This window comes from Natrix helvetica (assembly GCF_964273705.1).
Source record: "Natrix helvetica genome assembly, chromosome: 2".
In the NCBI taxonomy this organism is placed as follows: Eukaryota; Metazoa; Chordata; class Lepidosauria; order Squamata; family Natricidae; genus Natrix; species Natrix helvetica.
In genome coordinates this window covers 252,122,784-252,139,493 of record NC_138552.1, presented here as the reverse complement: position 1 = coordinate 252,139,493, position 16,710 = coordinate 252,122,784, and the positions used below count along the sequence as shown (strand labels likewise).

Genomic DNA, 16,710 nt, shown 5'->3' with positions numbered 1-16,710 from the left:
TCTGCAAACAATACTGTTAAAACCATGTCATCCCTCTTCTTTTCTTTTTTATAGTTACCGCTTAGGTATGCCAGGTAGCTAACTGATTTAAATAAAATAGCCAATATTAAAACTTAACCACAATTTAAAATTAGTTCAATAAATACATTAAACTATATCAATAATAGAAAACACTGAAAGATAGTTTAATACCCACTTATGTTGTCAGACTCTTTTAGACACCAGCATCCAAAATAAAAATGTTTCTTTGAGACCACATAAATGTGCTAGGTTAGTATGGAAGAATGTAATATTTCTCAAAGCTTGGTCCTGTTTATATCTTTGAGATGTGTAATTAATATTTAAAATTGTGTTCTGAGATTTAGACTGGTAGCCGTTGTGCAGTTGTACAATGTTCCTTTATAGCGGGGGCGTCCAAACTTGAGAACTTTAAGACTTGTAGATTTCAACTCCCAAAATTCCCCAGCCAGCATAGTGGCTGGGGAATTCTGGAAGTTGAAGTCCACAAGTCTTAAAGTTCCCAAGTTTGGACGCCCCTGCTTTATAGCCATCACTATCATTGGTCTGACTCTAACATTCTGGAAGTTGATTTTTTAAAAATATTTTCTTAGGTACCCCAACCTATTGTCCCAAATAAAATATAGCTATAGCATCCTTATGGGAGTAGTTGTTTCACACAGAACCCTGTGTATCTCAGAGATGAACCCAGGAGACCAACCAAATAGACCGTATCGGTTTCCAAGGTAAATGAAATAGAAATTGAATCCAGTTCAGGTTGAATTCCTATTATTTGGCTGATCAAGATATATTTCTTACTTTGATTAAAGTTTAGTCCGTTTCCTTCATTCTGTGCATTATTGTCCTCTACCAAGGACTTAAATTTGAAAAGCTTTATTAAATTTAAAGAGAAAGTACATGAATCTGAATTCAATAGCACATGCTGGCAGTGTGTCCCAAAACTCCAGGTGCTTTTTTCTATCAGTTGTATGTGTGTATTAGGTGGTATAAAGAATGAAATAGAATTTTAAGAAATATTGTAGCGCTCATGTCATAGGCCACGACTATCATAAAGATGAGTTCATTCTCCATTATGATGTCTCTTAATGCCACAAGGTGTACTCTATCTGATAGCACTATCAGAACAGCTCAAGAGTCTAAACATCCAGCCAGAAAAGCAGTGGGGACAGTTGGCAGCAGTCATTTGATGAGATTCTACGGTTGCCTCAGAAAATTATGCTGAGGGAACTAAAAAAGATGGAAAAGTTGCCAACTAAATTTTAACTTGAGCTCTTAACTAACTGCTTTGGAAAATTAAGTGATAGCGACATTTTTAAGGAAAAGTACACTCTCAGTTTAAACGGAAGCATTGCTATTGTTGGCAGGATGATAGTTAATTCCAGAATTGTAGACAGAAACTGCTACTGTAACAGAAACTGCTATATTCCATCCTCTTTTTGAAAGCAGACCTAGGATGCAGAGACAGAGGGGACAATCAATTTCGTTGTATTTAAGTACAATGACAATAAAGATTATACTTATAACTGTACATCTGTATCATTAACTGAATTCTGCTTGTCTGGGAAAATCAGACTTTCAAAGAAACTAATATAGTTCTACCTTTGTTATAGCAATAGCACTTAGACATATATACCACTTTACAGTGCTTCACAGCCCTCTCTTAAGCATTTTACAGAGTCAGCATATTGCCCCCAACAATCTGGGTCCTCATTTTACAGACCTCGGAAGGATGGATGGCTGAGTTAACCTTGAGCCTGGTGAGATTTGAACTGCCAAACTGCAGGCAGCCAGCAGTCAGCAGACGTAGCCTGCAGGACTGCACTCTAACCACTGCACCACTGTCCTATTTACAAAGGAAACATTTGTGAATACAATTCACAAGAAGGTTTTGTTTTGTCTTGTCAGCTCTGAAACATGGCAATGCCTTTCCAGATTTTTATTGGGTAAAACTTTGAACAGCCAAAATTGGCAGACTGAAACCTGCCCAGAATCGTCCAACCAATGTTCCGAGTTACCATATGCGTGTTTCTTGCACAAAACAAAATACATTTTCTCTGTTCCATATAAAGGCTTTGGTACCCCAAGTAGGAAAGGTGTGAAAGAATGGTACTGTAGGCACACTCATGGCTCTCCAGTGAGAGTGTGGAGATGGGTGGCTCATCCATGGGGATGCCCCACATCTCTGGCTGCCTCTTTCTGGCTTTGCCTTGCTCTTTCTCTTGAGATGGGCAGAGAAGCTACAGCTATTGCTTCTGCCTTTCCCAGCTAGCTAGGCTGCTAATGGTAGCTGCAACTTCTCAGGCAGAAGGTGAAGAATGAGATGGCAGCCACCCTTTCTCTTTCTCTTTTTTCCTCCTGCCTTATTCTCTATCTTGCTGCATAAGAGGGGAAAAAAACCCACTAGAAAAGCTTCGAAACCGTTAAGAGCAGTTTGACAGTGAAAGCTGTTATCTAAAATACCGCATGCAGTGACACATATTGCCTTAGATTGCCACTGATAATGGGCTCATCTATCTTGATAGTGTGATGCTCCTCCCAGTTTAATAAATCTCCTTGCTAAAAATTATTTGGTTTTCTAGAGAGCATTTCTGAAACAATGAGAAATATGCAGCATTTTATCATGAGAAGTCTCTTTTGTTTGCATGAATTGAAAACTTTGCATGCTGCTGTTCTGCTGGCTCAGCTCTAGATTATTGATTAAAGCTATTTCCTCATGAATCAGACTGCATTGCAGCAGTTTGCAATACTTGGTTTAAGGATATTGCATATATGTGTATATGACTTTCTGGATTTGACTGTATGGCTGAAGCAGAATGTGACAGAAATGTGCCTGATAAGCTTTGTCTAAATCAGAAATTTGAAGAAAAAGAAAACAACAACAACAACCCCGCAACAGAATCCTGTTCATAACATAACCAGCTTTTAAATAGAGCATCCAAATCCAAAATGAAGATTGTTACTGATTCTGGAATTTCCTAATATTGATATAAATGTTTATTAGTCATCATTATCACTCCAGGACATAACAGTATTATGGTGGTAATTAATCATTGTCTCTGTATTTAAAGGCAGTTCACATCATGATCTCATAACCAAGTTAGATTACCAATTCCATTTCAGATTTACTTGGTTCGTAGAAGCTTTCCTAAATTTTGCTTTAAACAGCAGAATTTTTTTCCTGCTAATGGGGCTGGTGTTGGTGGTGGAAACCATCACTGTGTCTTTCTTCTGTTTTGTTTGCAATTATGCCTGGTATGTTTGACCTTATGAAATACAAGGCCTTTATTTCAAGAAGATACTAACTTTGCATTGAATCCCTTCACTTTTCAAGAAATCAATTATGGCAAAACTGATCTGTATTTTATTATTTTATTTTATTTTATTATTTTATTTTATTTTACTTCCCACTTGCAGATCCCTTAGGAATGAGATAACTTTGAAAGCTCCCAGTCCCAGAATAAAATAAGGCCCATATATTTGAAAACCTATTTAATATGGTAGAAAATCCTGATGTGCTTTGTTTGGCTTAGACATCTTGGTGAATGTGCTTACACATCATACTAACTCAAAAACAAGCAAACCAACAATTGAATTATGTAAAAATCAGCTCATCTATATCCACTCTATGATTGCATATTACAGAAAGCTACCTTTTTCCTGGTGTAAATAAATTTTGTTTAATTTAGAATTATCTTGTTAAATACTGGCTTCTTTTAAAGACAAAATCTTAATGTTTAACATCTCACTGCACATAATACATAATTGGTATAATTCAATCACATTTCACAACTTTTAATCTCTTTGAAAGATTATTATTAAAATGATAGTGGAAAACAATGCTATGGAGTTTTTATATTTATGAAAATTAGCCTAGCCCTGATTCAAAAGAATATTCCATTTGGATATGGCCCATATGGAAATGGCATTGTTGTGATCTGATCAAATGTACATTCTGATATCCAGAAAAGGCTCTAAAGAAATGTTTTATAAATTGGCAGCAGAATCGTACTACACATAAAACCTATTTATTACTTGTTTATTAACAGCATTTAAAATCCAAACCACTAGGGAAGGATTCTTAGTGATGTACAACAAGCAAACAAAATCTAAAACGAATAAACATTATACAGTGGGACTTCGGGTGCCAACCGGAATCCGTTCCAGACTTCAGTCAGCACCTGATTTAGTCGCGACCAGAAGCAAGAATGACCGTACGCGGTCATGGTGTGGAAGGGGAAATTGCCACGGCAGTGTTTATTTGGCACCCAAGAATGTGTTTGTGACTCATTACATGCAAAGCAAGATAGTTCAAGCCATGATTAATGAAGCACAGTGGTCCAAAGTCCTCTTTTCTGATGAGAGCAACTTTTGCCAAGAGCACCAAAACCTGGTTCAATGACTGTGGGATTACTATGCTTGATGGGCCTCTCCATTCTTCCTCCATACTCTGGGTCCTTGGTTTCCAAATGAGATGCAAAAGTTGCTCTCATCAGAAAAGAGGACTTTAGACCACTGAGCAACAAGACTTTGGACCACTGTGCTTCATTAAGACCAGGGTCAACGCAGCCGTCTACCAGGAGATTTTGGAGTACTTCATGCTTCCTTCCGCAGACAAGCTTTTTGGGGATGCTGACTTCATTTTCCAGCTGTCCACACTGCCAAAAGCACCAAAACCTGGTTCAATGACCATGGGATTACTGTGCTTGATTGGCCAGCAAACTCACGTGACCTGAACCCCATAGAGAATCTATGGGGCATTGCCAAGAGAAAGATGAGAGACATGAGACCGAAAAATGCAGAAGAGCTGAAGGCCGCTATTGAAGTATCCTGGTCTTCCATAACACCTCAGCAGTGCCACAGGCTGATAGCTTCCATGCCATGCCACATTGAGGCAGTAATTGCTGCAAAAGGGGCCCAAACCAAGTACTGAGTACATATGCATGCTTATACTTTTCAGAGGTCCAATATTGTTCTATGTACAATCCTTGTTTTATTGATTGCATGTAATATTCTAATTTTCTGAGATGGTGGATTTGGGGTTTTCATGAGCTGTACGCCATAATCTTGCTTTGCATGTAATGAGTCTTATCTCATATATTAGTTTCGCCTTTTAAGTTGCATTACTGAAATAAATGAACTTTTGCACGATATTCTAATTTTTCGAGTTTCACCTGTATATGAATTGATTTATGATTTAGTGATTTATCTGCTGAGCCATGAATTTATCCAGTATGCCTACAGGTGTTTCTCGCCTGCCTGACTATAAAAGGGTCTAAATAATTCTGAATAGGGCCACCAGGTGGGAATTTTCAGACTATTGAAATGCAGAGAATTTCACTGCTTTTATCATCACAGTGTAAGTCTAGCAATGCTCACTTGCATTTAGTTCTGGTTTTCTGACTTCATTGCTCTAGGCAAATTTTCAAATATCCCCCCACTTCCTCAGTAAAGTAAGAACTCCACGTGAAAATGATAACATGAAAAGGGTCTCATTGGAGCTATCTCAGGTGCTTTGGCTGCCTCCCTATTTCACAGATCAATTAAAAAGATGGATCTACCTAATACACACAATTTTGTCAAAAGTCTGCCCATCTGGGATTCACATTCTGCAGTAGCTGTTGCAAAGTTTCCTCCTCTTGCTTATGTAGATGAATAGCTACATAAACTCTAAAGTAAATGGAACATGGTTTCTATCTGCCTAAAATATAGGTGAAAGGCCAGAATTGCTGAATAAACCTATGTTTGAATAAGAGTGCATTGTAATTTCTCTTTTGCTGATACATAGATTGATATTTATATCCTTTATCAGGAGACATAGTTATTCCCAGAAAATGTGAGCTCCAATAACCCACAAACAGATTTTTTAAAGTATCTAAAGAGTCTTCAAAAAATTAAAATAAAAACTAATTGCTAAGAAATAGAAACAGAAGCTATCCTTAGTAAATAAGGACCTTGGAGATAAAGAATAGTATGATCCCTAGGGATTCAAATGATGGCCATCCCTAGAACAAACATTGAAGAAGAAATTGAGAAATTATGTCAATCAATCTTACCTCTTATCAAACTACAATATGGGGACCAAAAGGCTGTTGAAATTCACTGCAGGATATTGACTAATTCTATCGCTAAAGACTGGGTCATTCCTTAGAACTGGAATCTGAAACTCAAATTGTCGGGTCCATCTGAGGAGTAGTTTATTGGCTCAGGGGTTAAAACATTGAAGTCTTTGATACAAATCAAAAATGGAGAATATCGTGATATGCCATTAAAGTATATTTTAAAAAATGTACTGCAAAACAGTAAGGTTTCTCGCAAAACAGTCATTTCATTTCAACCAATTAGTTTTCGGTGATTTCATTAATTTTTCAGGATCATATTGAAGGGGAGGATAAGGGAAAATAATCCCATGAAGAGCTGTCCAAATCCCTGCTTTTCTCTTACTTCTTTCTCTTTCCTGAAGAAACAGTTTTCTTCTCTTCTGCCCTTTTTCTCAAGAGATTTTGCTTGCTTGCTTATTGCTTTCTGTTTTTCCCCATTTCTTGCAAAGTTGTGAAAAACTCAAGATAGGGTAGCCAGACTTGCCCCTCTGTCCTTCAGTTACTTTCTCTCTCCCTTCTCTGGGCAGCTCCAGCATTTGTTTTGTTGCCAAATCCCATCTTCCCATTGCTCCTGCCCAAAGAGCCTGGGACTGCTTTGGAAACAGCATGGGTCATGAAGTGTGAGGGTGGGTGGCGGTGGGTTGCTGCGGGTACGGCCGTACCGGTAGTGGCCTGGAGCAGCGGAGAGCATACCGGTATAGTGGCTCGTTTGGCCCGCCCGCCCACCCACCCACGCTCTATAGCTGTATTTAGCCAAAAAGCACACTGCAGATATGTGCACAGTGTGTGGTGCTGGCGCAAGCCCCAGCAAGTAGCTGGTTGTCGCAGGGGCGTGGATTGTGCATGCGTGCGGAGCACAAGCAGACCGCAATCAGCATACCGGTAGCGATGGTAAGAGCAACCCACCACTGGTGGGTGGGATTCCCAGACAACAGTGGAACTTGGCACAAGAGGTTTGTGGTGCTGGCTATGTGGCCCAGCTGATCAGGTTCCGCTGTTGTACTTCCTGTTACTCAGCCTGAGCATTTACATCCACTCAAGGAACTAGCCTTGACGGGCTGTGTCCTTCGTGCCCACAAAATATTGTGGCAGGTGATAGAAAATGATATGAATGTTCTGCCTCTGCCCATAGGCTGTAAAATTGAGACCACTGCTCTAAAATCTGAGCCATAATGCACTACTGTGGATAGGATATCTAGAGCATGATGAGCTTTAGCTAACTAAAGTAAGAGATACAAGGCACTTCTGTAGGGGAAGAGATGATAATAATGTTGATCCAATTTTATATTTGTTTCTGTTTTGTTTCCCTTCATTTTGCATTTTTATTGTCATGGTTTTCTTTGGGTTTCTCTTTGTTTTACAGTTCTTTTGGGCTCGTTTTTTGAGACTGTTTGATGCGTTGGCTTCCCATCTGCTGCTTATAACCATCTCAACCATAAGTTGTGAGTGAGCCATCATAATGCTTCTTATTTTTTTGGTTTGTGTTTGTTTTAATAATGAATATAATTCTGAGTTATTTTCCCCATTTATTTTGTTTCCATGAAATAATTTTTGCTTTCAATATTTTATGCATAGGCCAGGAGCTTTCTGGATTTTGAATTTATGAACGTTTGGCCCTTGTAGAACTGCAGTAAATCATATGTTGAAGATCATTTGGGCCTTAAGAACACTCTATTTAAAATTTGTAATTATTGTGCAAAAACTGAAGATACCAAATCCTGTTTATACACATGAAAATATATTTCCATTAGAAACGTGAAATACAAACGTGAACCCAAAATTGTGAAATCCTAACAATAAGAGAAAATGACAGTTCTTCAAAGTTTTGTTTTAGCATGTGCTAAGGAGACCAAAGTATTTGTTAAAGCCAGTACAATTGTGACATTTATTTATTTTTTATTTATCATAATTTTAAAAAATATATTTTTCCAAATATACTGAAGAACATCTATCTTATTTAATGATTTTTTCCAGAAAGTAGAATATATAACACTGGTGATTTATGTTTCTGTGACTGAAATTTATGTGACTAAACTCAGGGTTAGGAGTTAAGTAAGCAATGGCTCTCTTTTTGCATCATTGCATCCTGTAAATTCTGAAAATCAGGCTTCAATTATTAAATAATTGAAGATAGAAGATTCTGTCCAAAGTTACCCAACTAGATTGTTATCTGCACAACAGAATACCTATCCTTATGCTCTTCATTGTTCCACCTTCCTGTATTTGGCATTCAAATTCTTGGAGCATTTTTGAGGAGTTACAGGGAGCAAAAGGGAATTCACCAATGGTACCCGTTGTGCTGATAGATGATTACCTATCTATACTTTGTGGAATACAACAAAAACATTAGTACAGTGGGGACCCAGTTGCTGCTCTTTGCTTGTTTTTCATAGATAATTTTTTTCAGCACAATAAAAGGAACCTAACTTATTGACACTGAAATTATGCTCATCTATGAATCAAAATCAGTCCTGTTTTTTTCTTAAACAATATATATATATATATGTACAATACTCTATATACAAACACACATGGGTGCACGCGTGCAAGCACCCCCACACACACACTTACAAATTCGTTTCTGATAGTTTTCACATGTGAGATTTTTAAATGTACTTTAAAATATATGGGGATATTCCTGAACTTTTTATTTCCTGGCACCAAAGGGATTCTGTCCATGTGAATTAAGATGGAGCAGTAGAAAGAAACTGAGTTAACAATTGAAGTACTTTGGTAAGAAAGATGAGGTTGTTATCTCTCTACTGTATAGTCAACTGAATCTATTTTTGACCTTTAACTTGCTCTTAAGTTTCTGAAGCCAGTGGTTTTTGTACTGTTTTGTACTGGGGGAAGAAAAACACTTTGCTTATTATAGACCTCGTCCACTGAGGTCTATAGTATTTTCTGTAGAGATCTTATCTTTTTATATATATTTTTTAAAAATGATAATTTCAATTTATCTTACAACGGTGTTTTCCAGTAGGAAGTATTATTATTTCTAAAAGATTTGTTCAAAAATCATCTTTAATTCATAACCAAAATGTCTAATTTGACCATCAGTTCATCTTAATATTTATCATCAAAATGGTTTGTGGACCTAAGCAACGAAGAAAAGGTGGACAGCTTTACATACTTTCACATTAAAAAAATTAAATTTAATGTATCTTCTTTTCATTAGCCTCGTAATGTTGCTGGATTCCGGGGAACAGTCCGGTATGCGTCAGTGAATGCACATAAAAATAGAGTAAGTTTTATCTTTGTGTGTATGGAAGGGGTAAAATGAGAGAGATTAAAGGAAAAGTATCTCTTTTGCTATTGAGTGTGGTGTAGGGGTGTCACACACAGTACAACCTGGTGTGACTCAGGTACAGTCGAACAGGGTATGCATGTTGTATTATAGTGCACATGCATATTTATTTATTTTGCAATATTTTGCACTGCCCAAATCAAACTGATTGTGGGGCACTCAGAAGAGCAAACCATAAACAGAATATTTGCACCATTTAAAAAGAAGCAGTTACCACAAATGATCAGTTGTTCACCATTTGCTAAGAGTCCAAAAGCCTGTTGAAAGAAATTGTTGAAATTATGAGCAATTGCATCTATAAGGACAGCATGTTTCTTAGTCTGCGGACTGCTAGCAAGAACTCCAGTTCCTTTATGCACAGGGTGGGAGGGTCGGTGAGATATTTAGCAAGCTTATCCTAGATGCTTGGAGTGGATAGGTGGAATCATATTTTGTAAGGTGGTCCCTGACTGTCCAGTCTCTTCTAAAAACTTCCAGTGTTAGAGCACCCACAACTTTTGAAGGCAAGCTGTTGATCTACATTCATCTTGTCCATCTGCCTGAAGGAGCAAGGAGAGATGGATCTAATTCCTAATGATTATGTAATTCATATTACAGAGGCTCCTGTCCACTGCTTCAGATTTTCCAGGCTTAAAAGAATCCTGGATTGAAACAGAAAATGCTGCTCTCTTTAGCTTACCTGATAGGCTGTTAATGATTGAGGCATTCTAATAAATTCTCTGCTGTTACAAAGGTCTAGAGTGCTGACAGTCTGCAATGTTAGATTCCATTATCTTGAATATCAGAATTTATATGCATGAAGCCATGTTTATTAATATTTTTTGCCAGCACAGCAGTTTGCCGACTGCCTTACATTGCATTACTAGTGGCTTGACTGTTCAAACATGAAGTTTGTGACATTGTAAGCTAAACAAAAAGTATACCAGGAAGCTTCTTTCCTGCTGAACATGAATTCGATGATATGAAGCTGATGGATTTTATAGGTGTTCTTCTGCTGAGCTTTGCACTTTGAGCAATTACTCTTTGTGGAAGAGATGGGAGACTTTTTAGGATGGTCTGCCCATAGAAGTTAACAGTTTTCATATGAATGCTAGAGGGCTTTTGGAGATTTTTCTGGCTAGTATGAGTGGTGTCCTGTTGAAGTGTGGATTATGTGGGGATAGATTTGCTCTAAAATGCCTCTTCACTGTGCAAAGCTCATTCAGTCACTTAGCAATTAAATAAGTTCAGATATAACTAGAATATAACATGGATTCTTATTCTCCAATACACAGAAGGTTAAAAGATAATCTCCTTCAGTGCAGCAGCTTAGGTATTTAGGCATATTTTAGGATACTGTTTAGAATAAAAGTAAAATCAAGCTAGTTCCAGTACAGTGTGACATACACTACAATGCAGAATCGAGGAAAAAGGACTTGTCTTCATGAAATCTATAAATTTCAACTTTCTTCCAACTATAGTCTTGTTAATGTCTCTTTTGGTATTACAAAATAGTAGGCATGTTCTTTTTTTTGACCTTTCTGGTTCAAACATCATGATGTGCAACATACATCATAGAGTTCCATTACTGATGTATAGGAATTTTTCAACAGACAATACAGAAAATTGCACTGAGATTAGAATGTATGGAAATTACTGCTTTTGATTTTTAACTCTGGCTACATGAACTATTAAGCTTTATTACATACATATGCTGCATATACAATTGATAATTTTGCAATACCTTCTGGGTAACAATAGTTTACTGCCATTGTGAACAGTATTGGCAGCTACAATATTTTGTAACTAATTTTTGTTTTATTGCAGGAAATGGGCCGACATGATGATCTATGGTCTCTTTTTTACATGCTGGTAGAGTTTGCAGTTGGTCAACTTCCATGGCGCAAGATTAAAGATAAGGTAGAAAAAAATGTAGTCAGCAACAATACAATACCTCCCTTTTCTACATCAATAATAAAGCAATAAAAAAAATCCTGCTGGATTCTATAAAAGCCTGCGGGATGTCCACAGCAGTACATCAGATCATTTTCTTGATTGTGTATGCCAGCAGTCAAAGTTTCAGTGCTCAGAAACAATTTTGTTTTTGATACTGAAATTATATATAATCACCACAATGAACAGATGTTAATATGTTAACTTGAGGCCATTTACTGTCTTGTTTTGTTTGCCAATGATATTTATTATAAGTAGTATTCTATGATGGAATTTGGAATTTTCCAGTGGGCTTTTCTGGAGAGCTTTTAGAGTATAATGCAAGTGTTTTATTTTTTTTTAGTTTTTAAAATGTATTTATCTTATATATTATTAGTACATTCATTATTTTTGTGAGTCAGCAAAACCTTGTTTATGATTACAGCATGCTATCATACATGCATACATGCAAACAAATAAATGCATTTGATCTCTCTAGGAACAAGTTGGTATGATTAAGGAGAAATATGAACATCGAATGCTGCTAAAACATATGCCTTCTGAGTTCCACCTTTTTCTGGATCACATTGCAAATCTGGATTATTTCACCAAACCAGATTATCAGGTAAAATCCTGTTTTTATTACTATCTTGAAATAATTAGAAACCAATAATTTCGATTTCCCACATGAAACTGATTTAATAAGAACCACTAGTTTTCAGTATACATTGCAGGACCTCCCCTCAGTGAGCAGACAGGTGTCTAAAGGTGAAGATTATCCTAGCCCCAAACTGTTTAGAGATTTGTAAGACATGACCAAACTTTCCAATACGGCTCAGTAATAATTGGGAGCTAGTTTAGCTGCTTCAAACGTACAATGTGTACATGGACAGCTGTTCACTCAGCAATCTTGTAACATTATTCTGCACCAGGTGCAACTTCTAGAGCAAGGCAAAAATACCCTGCATGTATAATGAATACATAACCAGATGTAGATACTAATACTACTGAGACAATTCCTGCAGAAAGGAAGAAAATCATTCTAACGTAATGCTCCCAACTCACGAAGACCATCTAGAAAAGTATCACAGACAACCAATCATAACCACTTAGAAATCAAGCAGTGTCAGGAGAGATGTACTTGACCCTAACGCTTCCCATAAATCTGAAATATCCTACTTTGAGTTACACTGACAGTGTTCTGTACTGATTCTTTGGTTACCTTACTTGTCTGCAAATGGGCAGAGGATTACTATTGCTTTATGATTAGTTTATTATGTGTTTTGCTGCTGTTTCTATTATAAACAACTTCAGTGCTTTGACATGGGAAGTGATATATGACATTAAACAATATAGAAACCACTTTCATAGCTCCTGCGAGAAAATTGCCCAGATTAACTACAAATAATGGCATGACATAGTAGCAACAATAGTGCATTGGACTATCTGCAAGAAATAACATTTCTCTGCCATTTGTGGTCCCACCAGCAAGAACTTACCTCAGACGTCGCAATTGTCGATAAAGACAAAAAAGTCTGGACGTTGCAATAGCTGGAGACAGAATAGAAGAGAAAGAAATAGAGAAAATCACAAAATATAAAGAACTACAAACAGAAGTAGAACGACTATGGCAAAAGAAAGCAAAGGCAGTACCAATAGTAATAGATGCTTTGGCTGCAGTTCCACACCATCTTGACAACATTGGCACCACTATCAGTCAATTGCAAAAGGAAGCTTTAGTAGGAACAGCTTACATCTTACAACGATAACTTTAACACCATCAAACATTTGCCTATCACAGATCCTTGGGAAGGACTCAATAGGTGGATAAAAAAGGCCAAAACCAATCTAAACATTTGACTGATTGTGTGACCGACCATAATAATACAAACTTACAAGCAGGTCTTTCCTCTCAGTTGTATGCTGATTGCCTTAATTAGGGTTATTTGTAATTAGTGGATAATCCCTTAATGATGCTAACCTGTTTTTAGCTGTGTGTTTTAATATATCAGATGAATAAAAAAACCTAAATATTAGGAAATTCTTTGAAGGAGGAGGCAGTAATTTTGCAGTAAGAGAATATTATAGAAGAATTCCAAAAAACGCCCGTTAAACTAAATTTTGGGAAATACTTTGCCTATTCTGGAGAGCTGCAGCTGATTTAGTTGACAGGTGTTCATGACTTTTACTTGGGGATACTCAAATAATGTTGCAGTTATGGAATAAACTAAATTCCATTTCATCTACATTCATGTTTAATGAAAATATAGTTATACTGCTTACTCTTCTGTCAAGTATATAAAGATTTTCAATTTCTACTTAATCAAAAATTAGACTTTGGCAACAGTTTTTTTTAAAAAAAAGCTTAGAGGATGCATCCAACGATTTGCGAGTTACTTGTGGCTCTGGGGCTCAAGTTGTGAATCTGTGAAGTAGATCATTCTCCATCTCATATAAAGTGACTTTCTATATTCCTATTTCTGATTGTGGATAAACATTTGAACTTTAGTATTCTAACTTGTTTTTGTCTAGCTGATCATGACTGTGTTTGAAAATAGCATGAAGGAAAGGGGAATTACTGAGAATGAGGCCTTTGACTGGGAGAAAGCTGGTACAGATATTTTATTATCTACAAGTACATCCACCCCACCTCAGCAGAACACAAGGCAAACTGCAGCCATGTTTGGGTGAGTGGCAGATCACATTTAACCAATATTGCAGAATCTCACTACAGGGCCTTTTGGTGCACTGACAAATTATTTTACATACAGTCAATATATATTTGTAATTACAGATCTTCCCCCAAAACAGGTATGCTAATATTAATGCTATATATGAGCTCGACATGTTGACTATAAATGATTATCTTTGAGTTGATTGAATTCAAAGGTGTCCTACTGTTTAGGGATAGAATTTTTCAGAAATCCAAAGAATGTTTATCTAGTTTATGCTCCAGTTTATGATCAGTGGTGGGGAAATGCAGAAATGCAGTTTCTCCAACTACGTGTGCTTCATCTTTCTAGAGTGGAGATAGCTAAAGGAAGGACAGGAAAATATCACCTTCTGACTTCCTGTCATGAATAGGAGTAAAAGACAGAGCTCTTCTCATAGAAAAAGTCTCTACTTGCATCATAAAAAATTGCTGCTTCAGATCACATTCTAATTTTTAGATCTTGGGAGATTCTCTGAGTTTGCCAATATTTCCCATTTGAGTGGATCTGGTGAAGACAACTAGAAAGAAATAAACTGCCAATATTATCAAAGATCTTTGTGGGAGTGGCTAACAATTATTTCATGGGAAAATATATATAGAATTATATCAAGACATATAGTTCCGTGGAAATTTTTGACCTTGTATAAGCCACATCTCAAGATTTAAGTTAAAATAAGCAAAAGGTATCCCAATTCTGTTTTCCTATCAAAATGAAAAATAATATATTTTATTATGCTTATTTATTTTAGCAGAGCTACTCAACTTTCTTCCATAGCTAGTGCCATCTTCAGTCATTATAGTAGGTGCTATATTTCTGAATTTCCTCCTGCCATAAGCCATCCTAATGATAGATAACAGTACTTTTTTTTTTAATTGAAGGACAAGAAATTCTGCAGTATGCTAAGTAAATATTATGGAATCCTTATGGTAAGATTTCCAGGCTGCCAATAAAGAATATGCTGTTTTCAATAGTTAAATGCAAGAGGAAAGTTTCAACCATCCATTGAATTTAGTGGTACCTCAAGATGAGATAAGATAATTTGCTTAAAGCTTTATGTTCTGTTGCAATGGGCTTTGTATACATTATCTATAGTATTGGCTGTGAACAGTGAAAAATACTGTGATACTCTGAGAAATAATAATTCTAAAGCTTTAGTTTTGTAATCTGAAGTTTGTACATTATTTCTCCTTTAGTGTGGTCAATATCACTCCAATTCCTGGAGATTTACTTCGCGAGAACACAGAGGATGTTTTGCAAGGAGAACACCTGAGTGACCAAGAGAATGCACCCCCAATTTTATCTGTCCGGCCAACAGAAAACAACTTAGGGCAGGCTCCAAATGTTCCCTTCAATGAAGGAGAAGTTTGGGAAGAGACTGATGTAAATCGCAACAAACTCAGGATCAGCATCAGCAAAGTAAAGCTTTTTGACCATTTTGAATATATACTAATCTTTTCATTTTCTGCCAAAGAATAGTGATTTTGTGAGTAGACAATATAACCCTAAGTAAAATTGCTAATTTTAGACACGGAAGCATGTTTTAATGTAAACTGACTCTGTCTGGCATTCAAATGAGGTGTATGTCTTTACTGGGCTAAAGATATAAAAGATAACATCACGAACGGCAATGTCTCTCTTGATGTTTAACACGAATTCTGTTATTTTATTGGATTATGTCTTCTTAGCCAAAACTTCACTATCACTCTTACACTCTCCTAGGTACAATCTGTCAAGGATTGATGCAGGTGTGAAATCAGATATTTAATTAGCACTGTCAGATGATAGGCTGCATCATGCTCACTACCTTGTGGATTTTTGTGGATTTATCTTATTCTCAGGGGTTTCTCCTTTTCTGTCTCAGACGCAGTGTTTAGCTGAAGAAGATCAGAAAAGTGGCGTGTGCCCCATCTCCCCAGTGCGAGTAGTGCCGGACTCCCCTACAACCCAAGCACGTTCTCTGAGATACCGCCGTGTGAATAGTCCTGAGTCGGAACGCCTCTCCACTGCTGATGGAAAAATTGATCAGCATGAACGAAGGTTTGCTTAGGGCCAATTAAGTGGCTTTTATACATTCTTATTCAAGCTTTGGGCATATAGCTAAGAGTCAAAGAAAGCAAAGCAAAAGCTGAAATAGCATTCCAACAGAGATCTGTATGTAATGACTTTTCAAACACTCTTTAAAAATGTGGTTGTCTTTCCAGGCCTTGGGACAGGATGATTTTATGGTTTTTGTTTTCTTATGATTTTTTTTTATGTCAACTGTAAAAAAAAACACCCCACACAGACATATGTTGTTTCCCACCCAAATTCATCAAGGAATTGGTTGACTGAAGTACAATAAATGAACAAACAAACAAACAAACAAAATATTGAGTTATGATTAAAACGTACCTATAAGGAAAAGCCACACATTATTCCAGTTCATTTTGAATAAGTATTATTCCCCCCCCCTTTTTTTTTTACTCAGATCTATCAGTGTTAAGTGATGGAAAAAAGAAATTTAATTGTGTGTGGTTCATTACTTCAAATACTTGTAGATCTCTATTGAATCTTTATGTTGTTATGATCACATGTTAAAATTACTTATCTTGTCAATGAATAGACTATAACCTGCTCATATAAAACTCTCTAATTTAAACAGTTAAATGGGTTTTATTGAAAT

The 16,710-nt window shown here is 36.6% G+C and overlaps 1 protein-coding gene across 3 annotated transcripts in view; it reads left to right on the top strand.

The window, feature by feature from the left end:
* The window catches only part of TTBK1 (tau tubulin kinase 1), a 113,071-nt gene that overhangs the window by 53,679 nt on the left and 42,682 nt on the right, over window positions 1–16,710 (top strand). For 2 of the 3 annotated variants that reach the window (XM_081940763.1, XM_081940764.1), the window contains 6 exons: window positions 9,295–9,360; window positions 11,230–11,322; window positions 11,834–11,959; window positions 13,867–14,021; window positions 15,242–15,464; window positions 15,910–16,085. In XM_081940763.1, the coding sequence (XP_081796889.1) occupies window positions 9,295–9,360; window positions 11,230–11,322; window positions 11,834–11,959; window positions 13,867–14,021; window positions 15,242–15,464; window positions 15,910–16,085 (839 nt within the window). Of the gene's footprint in view, window positions 1–7,484; window positions 7,559–9,294; window positions 9,361–11,229; window positions 11,323–11,833; window positions 11,960–13,866; window positions 14,022–15,241; window positions 15,465–15,909; window positions 16,086–16,710 lie in introns of those variants that run through there. The other variant, XM_081940765.1, reaches the window with a different exon arrangement.